Source organism: Pinus tabuliformis, chromosome 8, assembly GCF_031772625.1.
Source record: "Pinus tabuliformis cultivar Carrire ecotype Pingquan chromosome 8, CPIR1, whole genome shotgun sequence".
NCBI classification, from domain to species: Eukaryota; Viridiplantae; Streptophyta; class Pinopsida; order Pinales; family Pinaceae; genus Pinus; species Pinus tabuliformis.
In genome coordinates, this window is record NC_142294.1 from 1,021,475,520 (window position 1) to 1,021,499,109 (window position 23,590).

The 23,590-nt window shown below is 39.0% G+C and overlaps 2 protein-coding genes across 2 annotated transcripts; one reads left to right on the top strand and one right to left on the bottom strand.

Annotated features, from left to right (window-relative positions):
* Positions 1–12,876: 12,876 nt before the first annotated feature.
* On the bottom strand, positions 12,877–16,194 carry LOC149238859 (uncharacterized). The gene is made up of 2 exons (XM_089367042.1): positions 13,949–16,194; positions 12,877–13,838 (listed from the first exon to the last, which is right to left on the bottom strand). The coding sequence occupies exons 1-2, from the start codon at positions 15,747–15,749 to the stop codon at positions 13,243–13,245; spliced, it is 2,397 nt and encodes a 798-aa protein (XP_089223168.1). The 5' UTR covers positions 15,750–16,194; the 3' UTR covers positions 12,877–13,242.
* Positions 16,195–17,381: 1,187 nt separating this feature from the next.
* On the top strand, positions 17,382–19,660 carry LOC149238860 (heterodimeric geranylgeranyl pyrophosphate synthase small subunit, chloroplastic-like). The gene is made up of 2 exons (XM_089373205.1): positions 17,382–18,305; positions 19,002–19,660. The coding sequence occupies exons 1-2, from the start codon at positions 17,561–17,563 to the stop codon at positions 19,391–19,393; spliced, it is 1,137 nt and encodes a 378-aa protein (XP_089229331.1). The 5' UTR covers positions 17,382–17,560; the 3' UTR covers positions 19,394–19,660.
* Positions 19,661–23,590: the final 3,930 nt, after the last annotated feature.

The window sequence follows — 23,590 nt, forward strand, 5'->3', positions numbered from 1 at the left end:
TAAACATACAAGCTACAAGTCATGGATGCATATCTGATCATAAAATTTTGAACTTCATTTGAAAATCGCCAAGAACGTTATATGCCCTCTCTAGATAGCTGCAACAACACTAGTTAGCCCATGCATTCATCAACCATTCAATAACTTATCAAAACATGACAAGAGAAATAGATAGAATACATCATATAACTAGCATAGAAACCATTGCAAATCAGACAGAAAATCACCATCATAATCAATACAAATGCTCATAGATCACAATAGGAAATATTTCATATTAAAACATGAAAATGCCAACCAAGTCAGGGACTTACACGTGCCACCCGACCATAGATTGGGCTGAAACAAATTTCTCTTTCATCCAATCACCCCCACGTCATATTCCAAGCATGAATGTGGGATCATAAGGGTTAAACCAAAATAAAACCAACCGAGGATTCGAGAGACCAAACCACCTCAACCCTCCACCATAGTGATTTCACTTATACAGTCCAAAAATCACTAACAATAACCAAATCTGTCTCTACCCAAGTTATCTAAGGCTTAAGGAAATAGTAACTCAACCCAAATCCTCCAGGGAACCCAAGCTATTTCAGTGCTTCAGAGCATTTGTCTCAACCCACAGGCTCCAGGGACTAGTAACTCAACCCACAACTTCCAAGGAACCCAAGTTATTTCAAGTCTCTAGATCGTTTGTTCCAACCCATAGCCATAGGAAATCCAACCAATAAGAAAACCAAATGGGGAAACCACTACACCATGGCTATCTAGGAAATTACATGGTAAGGCTGAAACCATTGTCAATCCAGGCAAGTCTCCATGCCAATGACAAAAAATGACCAAGGAACCACATGCATATACTATACATCCAAAAACCAACATGCTAAATCACAATGCAACCTACTACCTGCAAAGCAATCTAGTTGTAGTTTTTGATCCCACTATTTCCTTGCACTTCCTTGATTTCCTTCCTTTTCCCTTGCTTTCTTGCTTGCCATCTTCCAAATCCAATAGAATGATAGAGTGCTCCAAGATTACTCTAGTTGTGCAAGAGTATGAGAGAGAGAATGAATACGAGCTCTAATAAAAACTGTCAAAAAACTAGCAATTGATTCTTTGATGCCTCTATTTTCTTATTTTTCCTCCATTTTCCTCTAATTTCCATTGCATGCAAATTTATGTCTCTTCATCTTCCTTTTCTCCCATTTTCCTTTATTTTGATAATTAAATGACAATTAATGCCTCTTTGCCTTGCTATTTTTCATTGCCATAAATAATCCACAAGTGACGCCCACTATAATGCTTTCTCCACTATTCAACTTGTGATACATGTCCCATGACTTTGGTCTTATTTTAATTTACATAGAAAATCAACCATGGGTTATTACAATTTGTGTGGATGATGAAGGAAGAGCTTGCATGGTTCAAAGTATCCCAAGAAAAATTTCTATCAAGCAGATTTCGGTTGTACAAATGAAGAAATATGTTAGGAAGGGTTGTCAATTATTCAATGTTCAAGTGCAAGAACCATCTGAAAATGACCATCAATCATCATTGACTGAATACCCTATCTTATAAGAGTTTAAATATGTATTTCCAGAGGAAATACCAAAATTTCCTCCAAAAAGAGACATTGATTTCACCATTGATTTGGTACCAGGTGTTGTTCTAGTTTCCAAGGCCCCATATAAAATTAGTGTATCTGAATTAATGGGAATTAATGAAAACCAAGACTGGGGAGTAAAACCCCTCATAACAACAGAAGAAAATATAAGAAAATTCAAAATGGCTATATCATTCATAAGCTCTCTAAGATTAATAGACTAATTACCAAAAGAAGAATGGTAACAAATGACAAAACTCTAAACACATACGATGAGTAAACACTCGAAAATAGAGGGGAAATTTGTAATAATCTTTCGATCATACTAAAAACTAAAGAGGAGAATAGGTGAGTACTCAATATAAGAACATATTTCCCATAAAATAGGGAATTACCACTTGACTAAGGTGTGACGAGAAACACCGTAACAAAATCCAAGACTCGTAATTGAAGAAGCCAGGAAATGATAGCTCCATATACCCTGGAAACAAACCATATGAAGTATCAAAAATGAAGAAATGATAAGAACACACTAAGTAAATATAGAAAAAATAATGCTACTGTACTGACTGTAAGTTCTCCAATAGAAATTGTTACATTTGTGAGTTAAAAACTATGGGGATCCATATTTGTAGCCTTTTCACTCAAACAACAGGGAAAGTTCCATGGTTTTTATAGGACAAATGGAGCCTAGGGTGGTTACGGAAGAGGTTAGGTTGAGAGTTACACCTGCTCTCAAGCTGTCAACGAAGAACAACTACAAATGCTACGAGAGGCATAATAGGTCAAACCCTAGCCACTCGGAGCAACATGAGAAAACTCGCCCAAAACCAAAAACAACAAAATGACTTTGTATTTATTTTGTTTGTATCCAGTGTGGTCACTAATCATTTGATAAGAGTCAGAACGTGGATCTAGGTCGTTGGAGCAAGTGTATGGTTAAATAACTATGTGGCAAGAAAAAGAGCCTTCCCGCTCATTCAAATGAACATTCTAGAAGAATTTCCACATAAACGCCTAGTTGGGGAATGTATGATACTAGGAATACATGTTTAAAATTCACCCTTTAGGTATCGAAATAACAATAGAAATCTTTTTTTTTTAAGGATCGTTACCCGATGGCATATGCAGTGAGAACATTAGAAAAAGAAACCCTTTAGTGTTGGTTGCATATAAGGTGTATTGTCGACATTCGAAATGAAGACTCATAGTTTTACATAACCAAATAAAAGTTTAGAAAACAAGAAGTTGAAAATGTTATTGCAAGTAAATAATTGATTAAGGACTATCATTTGAAAATGGAAAACAATTTCTTTACAAAGAGAATACCCACATTTGATAGTCATTTTCATTAAAATAATAGTGCCCTTATAAGCTATGTTGTAGCATAAATGGTCACATATATATATATAGAAATTGTATTTTAAGAATTTGATATACAATCTTTTTATGAAAAGAAAGAAAAGAATGGTAAGGACCAATATTTGTTATAAGGAAATGATGTGGATTCTAAAATAGTCACATACATCTACTTAAGAGCTGCGATAAATTACAGATTCTATGTATTACCTAGATTGACATCTATATTAATTATTAAAAAAATAAATTGGGTGTCATTAATGTCATTGTAAGTTGAGTTATTATATAGATGATTCTTTGTTGGAGCTTCTACTAGAAGTTTGACCACGTCTCCTCCTTGGGCTTGGGGAACCATTCCCTTGGTTGTGACCATTGCCACCATGTTTGGTTAGAGGTAGAGGTTGTCCAATAGTCTTGGACTTTAAGTAGACCTTGGGAAGACATGTGGAGTCGTAGATTACTTAAGTTGTCTTGATCTTGAAATTTTGGGAGTTGTTACCATGAATCCTCCTAGAACCTGGTTGTTTGTCCATCTCGAATTTCCTAGAAGGGATGTTTTTGTTTATGATGCATTCCTTTTTTGCAAGATTCCAAATGGAGGAACATGCTTGAGAGAAGGGAATTCTAATGAATTACATAGGAGTAATATGCTTTGCATATTTCTTAAGCTAGATGTGTTTCCATAGATCTTGACCTCCTTGAAACCAACGCCATAAGATATTAGCTCCCAGTACCGTGGCAACTGTCAATGGATCTCTTATTCCAAGACCCCCAATTAGTTTGGGTTTGCAAAGCTTATCCCTTGCCATTAAATACCATTATTTTTTCCAATTTGACACCTCCCTACAAGAATGAGCATTGCAACTTGCAGATAGAGCTATGGATGGAGGAAGGAGCCATTAGAGTAGAGAATATATAGGTGGGGAGAGCCTATAATATAGATTTGAGGAGAACTAACATCCTGGCCATGTTTAATGAGTAGAAGGTCTAGCTAGCTAACTTGTTCTTGAATTTGCTAATGAGATTCTCCTATAAGTTAAGCTTGAGTGAACTATTGATTAGTGGAGCTCCCTAGTATTTTGAGAGAAATTTATTGATTTGGAAACCAAGTGTCCTTGCAATGTGTTTCTACATAGACAAAGATATATTAAAGAAGAAAATATAAGATTTAGCTTTATTAATTTCCAAACTTAAGGCAAGTGAGAAATCATCTAGAATTTGAGAGAATCCTTTGGCTTCCTGAATGGTTGGGATGCCCAAACCCAAGGTGTCATCCACAAATTGTTGGTGCAACAGAGGAAGATCATTGCCAAAGAGACACAATTTTTTTTTCCACAACTGCTACTTTGAGGGCCTGACCTAAACCCTCCATCATTATGATGAAGAGAAATAGTGAAATCAGATCTCCTTGTTGGATTCCTTGAGAGGTCGAGAAGGGAGAAATGGGTGAGACATTAGGTAAGATAGAGAAGAATGATGATGAGACAAGGTGTTTGATCCAACATAACCAATCTGGCTCAAATCCAAAGGCATGGAGAATATTGAAAAGGTAGTTCCAATTGAGCTTATCAAAAGCTTTTGAGAGATCAAGTTTGAGCAACATGCCAGGCTTTTGGGATGGTTTTTAGGGTGTGAATGGTTTCATGAGCGATCATAATACCATCCAGAATTTAGCACCCTTCCACATAACCAACTTGTTACACCGAAATGAGCTAAGGGAGGAGAGGTTTAAGGCGATTGACAATTATTTTGATAATCACCTTATATATTATGTTACACAAAGCAATGGGCTGGAAGCCACTAGGTTCCTCTACTTTGTCCTTTTTCAGGACTAAAGTAAAGGAAGTAGCATTTAAAGCTTTCAAGATAGCTTCCAACCTCGATTCCTCCAATTCTTGACTAACAGACTTGAAAAAGGTCGGTTCTAAAGTTGCCTTGTCCATCGGGGCATGAAATTAACAACCCGTTCCACTTCATCAATGGAGATGAGAGCCTCATTCCGTTCTTGGTTACCAAAGAAGGAATATGCTAAAGTATTTTTTGAATAGCTTCCCAATGGTTTGGCATGGGGTTGGACAGGAGTTATTTATAGTATTGTAATAGCACTTGAGCCATGTCCTCATGTTCTTTGAATTTGACACCAATCAAGTTATTTAAGGAATAGATACAATTGTATTGACAATGCTAAAGCATTGAACTATGGGGAAAAATAACAATGTTTCTATCACCCTCCTTTAACCATTTAATTCTCAATTTTTGTTGCCAAAGAATTTCTTCTTGATTCCTTCTTTCTTCAAGTAGTGTGAAAGTGGAGGCTTCCTCTTTTATAAGCTCATTTGATCTATAGTAGTGAATGCCTTTCTGCTAGAGGCACTCCATTTGAGCTTCTAGGTTCTGCAGGTTTTGAAGGATATTTATGAATTTCTCCTTGTTACATGTCTTGAGTTGATTTGTAATGTGTTTCAACTTCCTCTCCAAGTAGTATGTGGTTGATCTTTCCATGTTGGCCAATTAATCCCACCATTCCTTGATGATATATTGAAATTCCAAATGCTAGAGCCAAAATTGCTCTAGATGAAAAGGCTTTTTTTCGGGGCGAGATTTGATTTCAATGTCTAATTTGATCAATTTGTGATTTGAGCCATGGCTAGGGAGGATGGAAACTTCCATAAAAATGTCCCTAACCATGATATTTTCCAAGATGAGGTATCTATATAGCTTTGAAGCTATTTCTGGGGAGCCATCTCTATGGTTGTTCTAAGTGTACATGTCGATGATGATGTTAAGGTCGGCTAAATGAGAAGAGGCCATGATATCCTAAAAGATGCTCTATTCTTCTTTTAGCTTTATGACATCACCCTTCTTTTACTCAATTGATTTTATCATATTAAAATTTCCTCCTAGGATCGAAGATGTCGGGGAGATAAGAAGACCTTATTGTTTGATAGAGTTAAGAGAATGTGATTTGTCTCTAGGCAACAAGGGGTCGTAAACATTTGAGAGAAAACAAATCTCTGGCGATCCTATGAGCTAGAATTGAATGGTGAGAATTTTGAAAGAAGCAAACATGTTGAGCATAGATACATCTCCAGAGTTCCAGATGATAGCGAGGCCTCTAGATTGAACTTGGGCATCAAGAGCTACTAATTTGCTTCATCGACCCCATTTATCTGTCAACCTGCATGTAGCTTCACAAGAAGTTTGGGTTTCCTGAATCATAAAAAAGGTTGGAATCTGGATGTTCTGAGTTCCATTTATCTTTGAGAAGCCTCGAGTTGCCCTTGTAGTTAAGGCCTCTAATGCTCTAGGAGATTATCTTCATGGGGGGAAATAGTTAGAGGAGGGATAAATCTTCGAGGTCAACTTTATTCTCCCCGAGTTGACAAGAATGCACCCCAGTTCTTCTAAAATTTGTTGGTTACTCTTACATCCCTTTTTTTCTCATCCTTGTGCAGCTTTGTTGTTTCCTTCATAGGTTGGTCATGAACACCTAGACGATTGGTGTTGGTTTGACCTATTGATACTTTTTGAGCTTGCTACCTTGGTTTGAGAATGACTCTACTTAATGTTTTAACTTGATGCTCTAGAATTGAGCTTGGGTCTTTGTCTTTCCATGCCTTAACAATGTTGGGGAGGTCAAGAACATCCAAATCCATTTCTTTAGTTCCCTCATTATTGTGAACCATATTGGCTTCTTTCGATGAGGGTTCTTGGGTTTCTAGGTCAAAGGGTTACGAGGAGGTGACTGAAGGGACCTTAGAGGATTCTTGGAATCAAGCATGTCTTTTTATGTGGGAATGGTATCTAAAGAAGGGGATGAAGACTCAAGATTTGCAAGTGGATTGAAGCTATTGTTGGTGACAAGGGTTTACTAGGGTGTGGTTGCAGTATAGGAGGCTTGGGTCTGCAATGATGATTTACTAGTCTTAAGAAACCAACCTGATATGCGACTTGGGTTTGATCCAGAGTGGTCTTAGGGGACAAAATGGCACAATTTATGTAGAGAGGCCTTATTCATGACATCTTCGATAATGAACAAAATGTGTTCATAATCCAAGGTTTGCTTCTAGATATTGTCTTGAAAATAAATATTAATCGACTCGAGAAGGGGTTTTGAGATATTCATGTATACACATATACAAGTGTAGGATATATACCTAGCTTGTTGTGTGGCTTTATAAAATTTGACAAAGTGGCCTTGAGCATTGTTGATTCTAGCTAATATTTCTTCATCCCATAACTCTTTGGGCAAGGAGTACATTCGGATCGAAACTGAGGTTACTGTTAAATCCTCTTTGTCTAGAAAAAATCTATTTGGCCAGAACCAAAGATATAGCCCAAAAGAATTAAAGAAACATGGACCACTTTTGAAAACTCTCATGTGATCTTCCAAATTGGCAAAATAATGGACAAAAAACCCTTTGCTCCCAACTCTAGTTTGATCTGGCCCTTTGGCTTCCACTTTTGTTGAATCTAGTAGGGGAGGGTTTTTTCTAAAGACCAAATGTCAAGGAATTTTCCTATCAAGGCACGATCCCTCATATATTGTATATACTCACGAATTCAATTGGAACGCACCTCAAACTTTGGATATGTAGTTGCTTTTAGAAGGTAGCTTCCTGAAGTTCTCCCACTAGTAGAAGCATGTGTTGAAGAACCTCTATGTTGGTATGAAGCTAGTTATTTTGCAGTAGAATAAGGGCTAGGGCTCAAGGATTGGCTAGGGCATTTATCCCTTGCAACAACATTGCTATAGAAAGGATCTCTGCTACCTCCTACAACAACGAGAATCCCTGACAAGAGATGTAAAGTTTACAGTATTATCAATAACAATAAAATTAAAATTCGAACATAAAAAACCTTTCCATTTTTCTCAATTTCAAAGGATATTATTATTATTTAAATCACATATACAAACTTAACTTTACATTCATATAGATTTGAATTTAAATTATTTACATGAAAATATCATATCCAAACCTCAAATCGTGCAATGTAGAAAAAGTCGTCCATGGTGTTCCTCTGCATTTCGACAAAACATTACAATCCTTTAGTTATTGCACAGATCTAAAGGTATCTCTCTATCAATACTTCTCATCCCTTCGGAACTCTGCCATCGCCACGATAATGACAAACTGTCGATTTCCCGTCTTGTGATGACTCCTTTATTTGCGTCCACATGCTAACCGCACCAATACTCTTGGCGTGGGGGTGGTAGTGTTAAAAAATTTCGAGTCATTTCCAACATATACACATACTATATAAGACAAACTGTCGATTTCCCAATGTAAGACCTGGTTCGAACACATTTTGGAGATCTTTGCAGAATTTCAGAAAAGGAGAGCACGACAACAATTATTTTAAGAAGGTGCGCAGAGAACTTTGTCGAAACTTTTCTGCTACAATTTTCTTTGACAGGTTTTTCTTGGAGCGACAATGACTTCTCGTTTGTTCATTACAGCTGTCCAAGCAATGTGAGTAGAGCAGTTTGAGTAGTGTGGTTAGCAGTGAGAGCAGCGACAGTGAACAATGAGAGGTGTTAGAGCATAGAGCTTTTATGCAGTAGAAGTATCGAGCAATGAACAAGGAGCAGCGATAACCTGAACAACAGGGAGTAGTGAGAAGTAATCTTGGCATTTTATAGACCTATATATTTCTCAAAACAGGTTGGACGACAAATGTATTCAAACATGACAAAGGAACAAGAAATTTTAGAGCATGTGGAGACAAATGATTTAGGAAAAGTGAAAATTGCCTCATCCGCCAAAGCTGGGAAGTGGGTTTGGGTCAATGCCAAACAATATCGGGGCATTTTAAAACGAACAATAGCCCGTCTAAAATGGGAGCAAACAAGGAAGAAATGGTCTAAAAAGAAAAGTACTCGAACCCTTTGCAAGAAGCACTCAAACAAGTCTCCTCTACAAGCACGTGGAAACAAGAATCATAGAGGAAAAGTCATTGATGATTCTGCCTTATATAGTCCCACATCCATACCTCTCACCTGGTCATTTGATCTTTATGTCAAAGAATTGTTAAATGCAAAACAAAGGTTGGAGGTTTTAGAAGCTAAAGGGCAAGAAAGAGATCTTAAAATTCATATAATAACAGCTGAGAACAATGCTTTAGTACAAAGCAATAAAGTTTTAAAAGAACAAGTGGCATTGCTACAGGAAGCTCTCCTGATAGGGAAGACAAAATGGAAAAGCATGAAGGCGGATGTGCAAAACATAAAGAAATCTGTAGTGGAAAGTACAAAGGTGGTGAATGTGAAATCATTCAAGGATAAAGGGAAAATGATTGCCCAAATAAACAACCATGAAGAGAACGCAAGAGAAGAAACGAAAGGAGATTCCACCAAAATTTCCAAAACTTGGGCTCAAGTTATTAACAATTATGCTAATAAGGAAGGAGAAACAAATATTTAGGTTGAGAACATGAAAGATAGTGAAGGCAAAGAAAGAAAAAATAGGGCAGCAAACATAATTATTAAAGGAGTGAAATACTATGGGAAAAATGAATGTACTCTTGACCTTGCAAGAGACTTCTTGAAAGACAAGTTGCTATGGCAAGGACAAATATGCCAAGCATGGAAGGTGGGTAAGTTTAACGGGGAGAGAGTCTGGCCCATAAAATTCATTATGCCTACTAGCTTGCATGATAAACATATCATTCTAAGCAAGAAACATCTCTTGAGGGGTTCTTGTTTTTTCCTAGAAGAAGATTTAACTATAAAACAACAGGAGGAAAGAAGGGATGAAATTTTAAAGGTTAGGGCAGCAAGAGAGCATGGATTTATAAAGACAAAGCTATGATAGCGCGATTTGGACCTCCCTCCAAAACAGAGCAACAAGATGGTAATAAAGAAGAGGAAACAAACTCTTCAACAGGAAATCAGAAAGCAAGGTCCGTATGGGAAAGCAGGGACAAAGACTCAAATGTGACTCTTGCATGTCAAAATAAATAGCAATCAAGTCATACCCAGGTTTCCTTAAGATTAGTTTGTTGGAACTGTAGAGGTTACCCATGGAGACGAGTATCTAGGTTAGGGCCTATTGTAGAAGATATAGACATAATTTGCCTCATAGAAACACATGAACATGAAGGGTGCAAGACACCTCTGTTTAAAGGATACTGGAAGATGGCAGTGTGGAACAAGGAAGCAGGGAATTGCAAAGGGCACGAGGGTATCATGGTTTTAGTAAAGGAGAAAGAACGTTGTCTCATTCAGTTAGAAAAAGAAGACTCAAATAAGCAATTCGTTTGGTTTAAAATATCAGAAAATGGAAACCACATCAGAATTGCAGCATGCTATTTTGCGTCGTAGGTTTCAAAAATCTACAAAGGTAGAGGGCTTAACCACAAAGATCCATTTGCAGCCTTAAAAGCGGATATTGCAACATATTTGCGGCCAGGTGAAGTCCTTATAGTGGGTGATTTCAATGCTAGGACTGCAAGTGAGCAAGCTAGCATTCTTTGTTGTAAAGATGATTGTGACCCTATTTGGCTTACAGAAGAAAGTAATCATCAGTGGGAAAAAATTTCAGAGGACAAGGGCTGCAATCTCTTTGGTGAACAATTGCTTACTCTATGTGGGGCCTTTGATTTAGTCATTTGTAATGGCTTGACTAGATGGGAAAAGTCTGGTAATTTCACTTGCAAAACTTACAATGGAGCAAGTGTGGTAGATTATGTAATTTGCTCGCATGGTTTTTGTGAGAAAATGAAGGAAGTTTTGATTGGAGATCAATTGTGGGACGTGAAATCAGATCACAAGCCAATTTATTTATGTTTCTCTTGGATTGGAAAGAAACAATTAGAGTAAAAAATTCAGCATGTCCAACAAAATCTCCCATAGGGCAAAATTCTTTTGACCCTAGAAAATTGTAATACCTTCAAAATGACGCTAGAGAGGCTCTTTGAGAAGGAGAAAATTACAATTCACAACGTTCATAGTCATGAATTAACACATTTAATTCAATGCGCACTTGCAAAGTGCAAAAGAGCAAAAAATAAGAAGTCTGAAACAAATTGCTTTTCGGTTAATGCTTGGTTTGACGAGGAATGCAAAAAGGCAAGGAAAATGTGGAAAGAGTCAAACAAGGATAACATAAAGCTCAAAGCTTACAAGCAGTTATTAAGCAAGAAAAATATCGGTTTCATGGTTTGAAGGAGGGAAGAACTATTCTTCCTTGGGAAAAATAATACCAAATTATTTTGGAAGGAGCTCCAACTGAAAAAGATACAAATTGGGAATAATACTACAGCTTCTAAATGGTTTGACTATGCAAGACAACTCTATGAGCAGGTTCCCAAGGTTGACCCTCCCCCCTTGGTCAACACTGATACTAAACTCTTCACGGTACAAGAGGTAGAGATGGGTATCAAGAAGTTGGGTGTTGGAAAAGCAAAAGACTTAGCTGAACTCCAATCAGAATATCTAAAGTGGGGCTCAAAGATTCTTGCACCTCACATTACAAAAATCTTCAACAACATCATACAACAAGGGCTCCCCACAGATTGGACAACTAGTCTGGCAATACCTCTTTTCAAGAGCGGTGATGTCAATAATCCCTCCAATTATAGGACCATCATGATAAACCCTTTGTTTGCAAATCTATTTGGAAGCATGCTAGAAAACAAAATTAGCAAGTGGGCAGAAGAAAGAGATAAGCGTGCTAAAGGGCAAACAGGTTTTAGACTTAAACATTCCACAGTTGATCATTGTATAACTTTAAGACACATCATTGAAAAAGGTTGGGAGAAAAAGAAAGAAGTCTTTTGTTGCTTTGTTGATTTCATAAAAGCGTTTGACTTGGTTCCTAGGGATAAACTTTGGCACAAAATGGAGGACCTTGGGGTTCCTAAATATTTGAGAGCAGCTGTGCATAGGCTGTATGAAGAGGTGAAAGTCAAAATTAGAACCTCAACAGGCATTTCTGAAATTTTTAGAGGCGATATCGAGGTCAAGCAAGGTTGCCCATTGTCTCCTACCCTTTTTGGTTTATATATCAACAAGCTTGAGGAGTGGTTAAACTCGTAAGGGGGTGATGGTATCTATTTGGGCAAGTTTGTTATAAGGCTTCTTTTATATGCAAATGGCCTTATTCTAATTGCTAAATCGGCTCTTGGTTTGCAAGACCACTTACTATCCCTTGAGAATTTTTGTAGAAGTGTGGGGATGCAAGTCAATATCAACAAAACGAAAGTAGTGGTTTTCTCTAAGAAAATAGAACATAACTAGCATAAGTTCTACTTTGAAGGCAACATTCTGGAAGAAGTTGCGGATTACAAATACCTTGGAATTGACTTCAACAAAAATCTAAGTTGGAATGGTTGTAGAAAGAAAAGAACGTTAGGGGGTTGGAAAACATTTTATGCTTTTCAAAATAGGTGTAGAGAGGCAGAGTTATGGGGTTGGAAAACCACTGAAACTCTTTTTGGGCTTCTAGTGATTCTGGTGATTCTCTATGGTTGTGAACTATGGCCCAGCAGTACATCTGACATGCAGTGGAGACAAATTGAGAAAATTCAGAAGCATTTGATTACAAACAAATTTAAGATTAAAAGTGTAGTTTCTTATGCTATCTTGTTAAGTGAAACAATGACTGCTCCTATTGAAGCAATTGCTATGGTGCGAGTCATAAGGTATTTAAAAAAATGAGCAAATGGAAGAGGGTAGATGGCCTAAGGTTGTCTTTAATGATAGATTGTGCAAGAGTAAAAAAACTTGGATGCAACAAAATAACAAATGGTTTAGTAAATGGGGTATTTGCTCAAATGCGTGTCCCATAAACAACAAAGAGATAAAAGCTTTTGTTATGGAAAAGTTCCACAAGTGTACTTGGGATAAGGAGCAAGGAAGAAAGAAAAATTACTATATTGAAGTGTTTAATCCAGTGTTTTTAAAACCGGAACCGGTGACCGAACCGGTCCACCTAGCTAACCGGTTTACCGACCGGAACCGGTCTAACCGGGACTGGTTTGGTCTAAACGAACCGGTTTTTAAAAAATACATTAAATAATTAATTTTTAATGAAACAAAACTATTTTTAAGATGTAAAACCATGATTCCAAGCCAATAGAGACAAAATATGCAAAGTTTGCTCATTTATATACCATGCAAAGGTGAATATATCAAAATGGCACCGAGTGCAATACATATCATCGACAAAATAGCAAAATACATAAGAAATGAGGCTCTAAATGGCCTATAAAGTCCAAAAACAATGCTGCAAGCTATGAGGCCATTGGCCTACTACAAGTCTACAGTGTACACATGATCAATCATCAAGTCCATCACCACTACTAGACACAGGATCATCATCAGGAGCTACATAGACATCATCTGGTTCAGAGTCTGAGGATGCCTCTGCCTCATCTGCAACATCAGTATCAATGCCACCAATGACAATAGAAGTGGACCTAGTGGAAGCACGAGTTTGTCGACCTGCACAACTAGTGCCTTCCATTGGTTCCTTGCCTTTCCTTGATGCCGCTACTGATCCTGGTTCTGATGCCGCCACATAATCTGCCTCATCCTCCGCTAAAGCCATGTCGATATCAAAATCAGCCTCAAACACAGGATCTTCAGTCTCCTCCACCCATTCTGATGTTGGATCAATATCGTCCAACACAATGGGATCTAGATCAGGTGATTTGCTCATCATTTGGTTCCTCCTCAGTCGAAGGTTGTATTGCACAAAAACAAGATCATTTAACCGTTTTTGTTCCAAACGGTTTCTCTTCTTCGTGTGTATGCGCTCAAAAATAGACCAATTGCGCTCACAACCTGAAGCACTGCAAGTTTGACTGAGGACTCTAATTGCAAACCTTTGCAATTGAGGACACTGGCCACCAAATGACTCCCACCAATGTGCTGCAAAGAAAAAGACAATAATTAGTAACTTAGTTTATAATTTGAATTGTAAAGAACGTAAACAATTTTAACTTGAAATGAAAAACAAAATGGAAATTGGAATTGCTTACCTGGTTGGTCCACATCTCTTGCCATCTTTGCCAAGTTTTTGCCAAAAGTACCACTTGCTTGATTGAAAATAGTAAGCTGTCTATGTATATCCAACTGGTCTACATGGTTAGGGACCATGCGCTCCAAGCAATCAATCAATCCAGCTCTGACCTCCCCATCATGCTGATCTCCTAGCCGATTTTTATAGTGATACCTTGGGTTCAAAAAATACCCGGCTGCATGTATAGGACGATGAAGTTGATTGTTCCATCTGTTATCAATGATCTCCCATATACGGCCATATTTAGCTAACCTGTCATTGTAAGCTGCCCGTATCTGCTCCTTTGCCTGATCCATAGCTTCATAAATGTAGCCCATGGCCAATCTTTCCCCATCCACCAACCTTAGCACCTTAACAAGGGGCTCGGTAATTTTCACAAGCTCTACAGACCTTTTCCAAAAATAAGGGTCTAACACTTTCTTTTTGGTGTCTTTTCCATCTGGTCTACGAGCCCACCGAGATTCAGACCATTCATCAGAGGAAAACATTTTCTGCAAATTTCTATGTTGACCATTGAGACATTGCAACGTGAGGAAGTGAGTTGCAAATCTCGTAATTGCAGGCCTAACAAGCTCTTTGCCTCCAGTGTGTTTCCTCATTAGGCTCAATACCCATGAGTGGTTGTAAATGTATTTTGTAATGCACTTGGCATGCTCTACAGTGTTTTTTACCCACTCCACCTTGCCTATATCCTCAAGCATGAGGTCTATGCAATGTGCAGCACATGGAGTCCAAAATATGGTCTTATATTTGGCCTCAAGCATCTTTCCAGCAAGAACATAGTTTGAGGCATTATCAATGATGACCTGCACAACATGCTGCTCCCCAACTTCCTGAATAATGTTATCCAAAAGCTCAAATAGAAGGCTTGCATCCTTTACCCTATCAGATGCATCAACTGATTTCAAAAACATGGTTCCTTGAGGGCAAGAAACAAGGAAATTAATGATAGTGCGGTTCTTTCCATCGGTCCATCCATCTGACATAATGGAACAACCTGTTTTGACCCATGACTCTCTAAACTCAAACAAATACTCATCAATGGAAGATATCTCTTTTTGCAAAAGAGCTCCCCTCAAGTCATGCATACTAGGGCCTTTGAAGCCCTTTCCTGCAGCTATAACAGAGTCCCACATAGCTTGGTAATAAGGTGAGCGAGCAGCATTAAATGGGATATCTGAATCATACCACCATCTAGCAATGTATTGGTGAGAAGTTTCTTTGCATTGTTTTTTCCAATGCTGATCCAAAGTGGGTTGAGAACTTGGCTGGGAGGAAGTGGGATTAGATTTAGAAGAGGCAATGGTGGCAGAAGATGAGAAATAACTTTGGATGTTTGGTCTCTTTGGTCCTTTTGATGGTTGGCCAACTCCAACAGAAGGATGAACATAGTGAAAGGGGTCATTGGTGGAAGGGATAGAAGTGGAGTCTTGAATCTCATAATCATCATACCCACTCTGTTTCATAAGATTCATGGTTTCCATTAATTCCCTCTTCCTTGCAATTTCATCTTGGATGGCCTTCTCCCTAGCCTTATCCTCATAAAATTTTTCAAGCTTGGCAATGTATTCTGCCCTAATAGGACCTAACAGTTCTTTTGGTGCATCACATGGCTTTACTTGGCCTCTTACCCCAGCCAAGTGTTGTTTCAACCTAAGAATACCCCCACCTCCAATAGATTTATGGCATAATTTGCATATCATTTTTCCCTCAATTACATCACAATGAGCCCATGCACTGTCCTTTCCTTTTGGAGCCATGTTTGCTTGAAATAATAACAATTTGCAAATAAATCTGCCATTTAAAAAAAAAATTGCAGCTAAGGAACATGGAAAACCAATGATAAATGTAGGAAAAAAATGCACATGCAAGCTACAAAATTTGATAGCATAGAGCTAGAGAGTTCATAGGCTTAGCATAGATGATAGATCATTGAAGTGAGAAGTTTATAGCACAAAAAAAATAATTCATGGACAGCAGACTCAAATGAGGAATTATCAAGTGCAAATCCTTACCTGGAAATGCAAAGTAGCTCCCTTAGCCTCCTCTTGATGATGGCAACTCCACTGACAGCTACACACTATCTCCAAAATAGCTCCAACTCCAACTCCAAGATGACTACTTCAGCAAAAACTCCACACTCTCCAAGCTCACAAACAAACTCACAAACACTCACAAACACTCCAAATCAGTTGTGTGAGACAAATGAGAGTGAGAGGGGTGTCTTATAACAACTTGAGTGGGCCTAATGGTTAAGAGCATGTGTTTCCTCCTAAGAGGTCACAGGTTCAAAACCAGAGGGGGGTAGAGTATGTATGCCTTCGTAGACTTAGCAGTCAAATCGCTGCGCGGAGGTGGGTCCCTTGTCCCACAAACAAGGGGGTCTCATACACCAATTTGGTGTCTGGCTTGGCTGTGACCTTAAAAATAGATATTATTATATTATTATATTTAACAAGTGTGAGGGTGTTTTTGGAGGGAAAACACCTTTCCCTCACCCCCAAAACCCCTAAACCGCCCTCAGAACCTAAACCGCTGCGCTTTTTTGTGTTTACCGGCGGCCTGTCCATAAACCGGCTGGTTTGCTATAAACCGGCCGGTTCCGCCCTAAACCGGCCGGTTTTTACCGGTTAGGGCCTATTTCTGGGCAAATGAGGGTCTGAACCGGGTTAGGAGGGCCGGTTCCGACCGGCCAGGCTTCCAACCGGCCGGTTAGGCCGGTAACCGGTTTTCTCCACCGGTTTTTAAAACTATGGTTTAATCCCACTCATAGTCATCAACCAAAAGCATACATAAAGGCCAATATCTCTTGGAGAGCCAAAATACTTCTTGCTCAGTTAAGGACTAATTCTCATCAACTTTGTTGTGAAACAAGGCGCTGGAAAAGGCCAAAGGAAGTGTGGGAGGAAAGAGTATGCATTTTTTGTTCTTTCGGAAAGTGAAAACATAAAAACATTTCATTTTAGAATGTGAGACCTTCAAGACAACAGAGAAAGTTATGTAGATACGCTGACATGCAGTTCTTGGGATAATCTATTTAGCGAGGGGTTTGTCGAGCACTGGAGAGCATTTATTTTGAACCTTCATAGAAAAATGGCCAAATACATCAAGCAGACTATCTTTCACCTCATGGACGTTAAAATAATTTTTTTAAAAATAAAATAAGTTAATAAAATGACACCTTTATATTATATACATGATGGAATGATACCTTAAAATTTTATACAATTGTGAATCAATTAAAAATATCAAAAACCCGAATGGAGTCTTAAATTGTGATAAATCCTTATGACATTGCCAAATTCAACAAGTGTGCTACAGGATTTGGGTGGCCCATCCGTCATGTTGGGCACATGCATAGTGTACCTTTGCTTTAAGCTAACAAAATCATGGTCCTATCATCCATATGGAAAGTACATGCCCATAGCCATGGATTCAACCGCAGGCCAAAAGCTCAGCAGGCTCTTCGCCCTGTTGCCATTCCAGTTTGTCTATCCATGAGCCACGCACAAACCCATAGGCAATGAGTATCAGTTTGTCCATCTATGTGCCACACACAGACGCATAGACAATGAGTATCTTATCATCGGCGACGCTTGCCCTCTCCCCCGTCCACCTAAGGAGGAACTACTCGTTACTCACCCATGGCCCTGCTCAGCCCAAACAGAAGCTCAAACTCAACAGAGACGGAGAAGGAATAGGAATGGGCAGGGCCACCACAAGCAGTGGAAAAGCACCATCACTCCGCTGCTCCTCCACCTCCTCTGTGACCTCTACGCCTAAGGGGGAGGGGGGGTTCGAGGAGGGTGAGGGGGAGCGAGAGGGGTTCGATCTAAGGAGGTATTGGAATTCAGTGAGAAAGGAAATGGAGGCGGAGCTTGAGAAGGCCGTTCCCCTCCGATACCCAGAAAAAATACATGTGTCGATGCGCTACTCGGTGCTGGCAGAGAAGGCGAAGAGAGGTCCACCGATGATGTGCATTGCGGCGTGCGAGGCGGTGGGAGGGTCCAAAGAACAGGCTCTGCCGACGGCTTGTGCGCTGGAGATGGTTCACACCGCTTCCCTCATACACGACGACCTGCCATGCATGGACGACGACCCCATCCGCAGAGGTCAGCCCTCCAATCACACCGTCTTCGGTGTTGACATGGCAGTCCTCGCTGGAGATGCGCTCTTCCCTCTCGGCTTTGAATACATCGTCTCTTCCACGTCGGATGTCCCTCCCGACAGGATTGTCAAGGTCATTGCACAGATAGCAAAGACGGTGGGATCTCAGGGCATGGTAGCCGGCCAGTATATGGATCTCGGGAGCACAGGTCTGCCCAACTACCCTAAACCCTGTTCTTCCGCTCTCTTTCAGAGGGTTTCCGTTTCAGCTCCAAAAATAACATTTTAATTTTAAAGAGGTTCTTTGGTATTAGGATTAAGAATCGAATCCTTATTATTAGATGCAAAATCCAAGTTCTTATCATATTTTCTTATCATTTGGAAGCATTGATGATGTGAGAACATAACTTGGATATGGAATCAAAGAAAAATAGTAGTGAAGAAGAACAATCCAGGGCAATCAGATTCTAACAGCATGTTCCCTAATTTTAACTACACCTCTCGATAGCGCGGCTCACGAATAAAACTTGAACATGCAGTTGGTAATTGGAATGTGCCAAATAATTGTTATCTCAAAGAATTTTTTATAATATGTTTTCTCTATCCTGCCTTATATTTTCTATTTTTCTTATTAAATTTTCTTTCTTTTTGTTTCTGGAGCAATCAGACCACAGTTTCTTGAATTCTAATCGTCCATCTGTATCAAGTTTAAAAATGTTCCTCTACTTTCACTTGGGACAACGCAATTAACTAAATGGCTCTGTTCTGATCTGCATTTTCCAAACCATAATTGCTGTCAAATCCGAAAGTTCTACCTACTTAACTGGATAATTTAGAAGCTGTTATACTCTTAGCTGAAAAATGCTTTCCATGAGATTTCATCTCGTTTCAACCCGGTGGTACAGGTAATAACAAATTTGACCCTTCCCTTGTGGGGTTTATTCATGAGCGGAAATTTGGGATCATGGCAGAGTGTTCAGCTGTGACTGGAGGAATTATAGGTGGTGCAACAGATGAGGACGTGGAGAGGCTGCGGAATTATGGCAGATCTGTGGGTGTTCTGTACCAAATTGCGGATGATATACTTGAGGAGGAAGCCTTGCTGGAAGGGAATGGTGAAGCCATCAAGAAAAATAAAACAAGTTACCCACGAGCTTATGGATTGGAGAAGGCAAGAGAAATTGCAGAGACACTACGATCTAATGCAAAGATGGAACTGTCTGGTTTTGATAGAGGGAAAAGTGCTCCTCTTTATAGTTTTGTTGATTATGCTATTGATAGAAGCTTTGATGTGTAAAGGTCATAAACAATATGAATTTAGAAATTTCTATGTTTTGTAGTTTGGCTCATATGATAGATTGATGAGAGGAATATGTTAACTAGCATTAAGTGTATTGTTCAATGTCATAAAAGCAACTGAGATCTCAGCTTGCACAGTGACATGAAAAAAACAACGCAAATATGGATTCGAACAGTTATTATAATATCATTTACGCTCTCCACTATCAAGGAACAATAAAATAGGAATATGGAACAGAGCAATGGGGGCACTTCCCATATGAAACATTTTCGTTCTTGATATTGCCAAGTGATGAACAAGAGGTGAGACAGCATCCAAAGTGCCTTGATGTTTGAGCAGTTATATGTGATGTTTATAGTGTTTCTTGATGTGTGCTAATAATTGGCACTGGCTGCCAAAGGAGCCCCTTAACCAGATCAACTGCTTTGCAATGACAGCTGTGGAGGATTAAAGTTCTTTACAAGTATCACTTAACCTGTAGGCTGTTGATTATAAATATAGGCCGAAGCACAAATATTTGAAATGCTATCTAACAAATGGCATTAGCTAAAGTCTAAATAGTGTTTTGATCCAATCAACATTGTAAATTAAGGCCCTACAGATCTCTATATCAATTGCAAGTAGCTCAGCATTCTATTCCTTTCAAGAAACTATAAGAAGCAGTTTGTGATCTAGTACAACTGGTCAAGTTACACTAAAATATCCAGCTCTTTAATGTGCCCTGAGAGATACTTTGACTCACAATGTGGTTTCTATAAGCTTAAGTGACAATAACCTCACAAAATTCTGATAAAAGTCAGTGTTAATGACTCCTTTTCTAGAGATACTAGATCTTCTACATTTATTTCCTTTTTGGAACGAAGTTGTTTCAAGAGTATTATTGATGAGTGCTTCAGTCCATGAGAAATGGTCAATTGTTTGACTATGAAATGTGTTTCTCTTTCTATTTACTATCTATTAATGGAAATTTATTGGTACCTGTAAACATGTGCTAAGAAAAAAGCAAGTTCCCATCCCAATATAGATTGGAATTTTAAGTTGAAGATAAACCCAGTTTTGAAGATACGCTCAATTCGCTTTTATTAGAGATTTTATTTGAACCATAGTATTAATGCGAAGATTGTCCTTGGGACGAAAACTACTAGAGAACATGGCAACGTGTCTCCAAATATAAGTCCCGGAGATGACTAAGGTTGACATGGCCCCAGTTATGCATGATTTCATGAAATTCTACTTGATGGTTGACTGGTTTGTTGCTAAGTTAGCATCCCTTTGAAAACTGAAAGAACTGGTTTTCTGTGTGGATTTGAGCTGCTTCCTTGCATTCCGAAATTAGAGCTGTTTATTCTTTTGTAATTTAAAGCAATAATCAAACAGCCAAGCATACTGACTCTGGAGTCTGAGGGCTGTACGCTAATTTAACTTTTCGTTGTAGGTCATGTTAACCAATGTCAAATCGGAAAAAGCTATATCTGTCTTAAAGCATGCATTGAAAGTGAGAAGTTACTGTGAGCTCGTCATGTTATTTACCTTCTTTTGGGTACGAAGGAAGTAGGTTCTCTTTCGTCTTTTCTAAAAAATATTATTTTTTAATGTTCTCATACAACTAGTTCTGTTTTATTTATCTCTTGTTTGACTGTAATGCATATAATTTCATCTTACCATTTTATCTTCAACCCAGTTGCCCCTTAAAACTTACTTATGATTTAAATTTTCTTAAGGTTTACGAGGCAATCAATGCAGGTAATCTTGCTATTATTATGGGCTCTCCCTTACAGAAGTTGCATTCAATTTAAAGGTGTCAGTAGTTATTTTTTATCCCAATTATTCTTTTAAAACTTCATGAGCATGAGGAGTTCCTCTTATGTTGCTTGTTCTGTCGGGAAAAAGCTAAGCATGCTAATCAATGATGTTGAAAGCCGGAACGTGAGAGGAACCATCGTGAAAATTCCCGGGAGTGAGGTGCAGCGAGAGTGTTTTTATAATATATACTTTTATATTTTTCTAAAAACATCTAGAATGCCAAGCTGCCAAGCTTGCTGCAACAAATATGAAAATATAGATTTTTGTGCTACTTGCGGATGAATATTAGGAAGCTAGAAATATAATCCATATTAGATCAATCATTTAATACACGGATAACGTCAAATCACTAACTGTCAGGCCTTATGGCGCTAGGGTGTGCCCATGTTAGTCCACACGCCAAGCATGCAAACTGGCCTTATGGTGCTAGGGTGCGCCCATGTTAGTCCACGCGCCAAGCATGCAAACTGGCCTTATGGCGCTAGGGTGTGCCCATGTTAGTCCACGTGCCAAGCATGCAAACTGGACGCCTTGGTGAGGCGAAAAACTGAGAGCGACATTGCCATCACAACTTTTGCGATGTTGATAGCGCAAAGAATGCGATGAGAGAGAAGGTGGGTGAGGGCACGCCAACTTGGGTGTCAAAAAACCGAGATTTGGTGTTTCTTGCGGAGAGCACATGAGAGCTTGGTGGCACAAGCGCCACAAGGGTGCAACACGACTAAGGAGCACACCCCAAAACCATGTTGGAACAAGTCAGCCTGAGGGTGGATGCCCTGAGTGGGTGTGGTTGAATCGAGGGAGGATGGACCAAGGGGGATGAGTCAAGCATTAATAGAGGTGAATCGAACCAAATCACATGAAGAACCACTTGAATAAACGAGTAGACCCAACCGAAGGCAAAGGGTTGTGGCTCCACATGAACCGAGTGGAGTCATATGTGTGTGTGTGAGATGGAGAACACAACCCATAAGTGTGAAGTCACAAGACGAAAGTCGCGAGAGGAGATAGATAAGAGTGCAAACAATGCAAAGTTGTTGAGTATGAAGGAGCTTGGGTAGATTTGTGGTAGGGCAGAGCTTTGAGTGAGCAAGGAAGATGAACCAAAATAGGTCGCGGTTAGGTAGAGCAGACCGAAGTAGGGTGGCAATTTGGGTAGAGCGTTTTTCTAGCTTTTGGCATCATATTTATATGAAGACTGAGCCTTTGTCTCAAATGTGTGGTAACTTGTGATTTCTATATAAAGAGAAGGCCAAAAGGTCGTTCCATGTATGATTTGTGTACGTGTGTATGGTTTATGTGATTTCTTTATTACTGCAAATTAAATCATGCTATGTGGTAGAAGTGACAATATGATTTTTATTTTATATTAAGGATTCCGCAATATAATAATATAGAAGATAAAAATGGCAATATATTGAGGCATAGTATGAGTGGATTAACACTCTACTACACTAAGCAATTGTGAAACACACAAGTGTTGCATGCTCGAGGGGTCATGGTTTGTCGAGCATGCCTTGTAATTGTGTGGAGCCATGGGTCATGACAGGTGGTATCACAACAATTTAGTAGTGTAGCCAAGATGGAAATGTGCAAGCAAAAAGTTATGCTTGATTTTATTCATTCTTGTTCACTTGAAGATTCTATTAAGAGGATAGGTGCCTTGGGAAAGGAAGAAGACAGTTGAAGGCACGAGTTTTGCTTTATCAGCGTGGAAATTAGCAAAAGGACAATACTAGCACTTGTTGATACAGGTGCCTCCCACAATTCCTTGAAGGGAAGTCTGGTAGAGCAACTTGGGTTGAATATAGTTGTGAGTAGGACGACGATGAAGGTGGTCAACTCCAAGGCTAGAGCAAAGACAAGATTGGCAAGAGATCTGTTAGTTCAAATTGATGGTTGGAAGAGACTTTTCGATTTTACAATGATTCCAATGGATGATTTTGAGGTGATATTGGGACGAGATTTCGTGAGAGGAAATCAGGCAGTTATGATATTATGGATGCATCAACTCATTATCTTAGATGACAACAAGACACTGGTTGTGCACAAAACTGCATGAAAGCAATAGAAAGAAAGTGTGCAACTTGTATTTGCATTGAGCATGAAGAGAGTAACGCATAGACCGAATGCTCATATATATGCAACAATGATAAAGGATGTAGGGGATGATGGGATGGAGACCCCTATTCCACTCGAGCTTACTAAGTTGTTGGAGACATATGTGGATAGGATGTTGGATGAGTTGTTGAAGTGCTTTCACCAAGACAAGCAATGGATCATCGCATTGAGCTTAAGCCTAGTGCTACAACATTAGCATGAACTCCTTATAGGTTGTTAGGTGAGTGGAGGCGTCAATTGACAAAAGTAATTGATGCAAGGTTCATTCGT

Bases quoted from the DNA above. Each gene is read 5' to 3' on its own strand.
- LOC149238860 (XM_089373205.1), top strand. From the start codon at position 17,561: ATGAGTATCTTATCATCGGCGACGCTTGCCCTCTCCCCCGTCCACCTA. The intron at 18,306-19,001 runs GTCTGCCCAACT...CCGGTGGTACAG, and splicing joins TATGGATCTCGGGAGCACAG to GTAATAACAAATTTGACCCT.
- LOC149238859 (XM_089367042.1), bottom strand. From the start codon at position 15,749: ATGGCTCCAAAAGGAAAGGACAGTGCATGGGCTCATTGTGATGTAATT. The intron at 13,839-13,948 runs GTAAGCAATTCC...TTTTCTTTGCAG, and splicing joins AAGAGATGTGGACCAACCAG to CACATTGGTGGGAGTCATTT.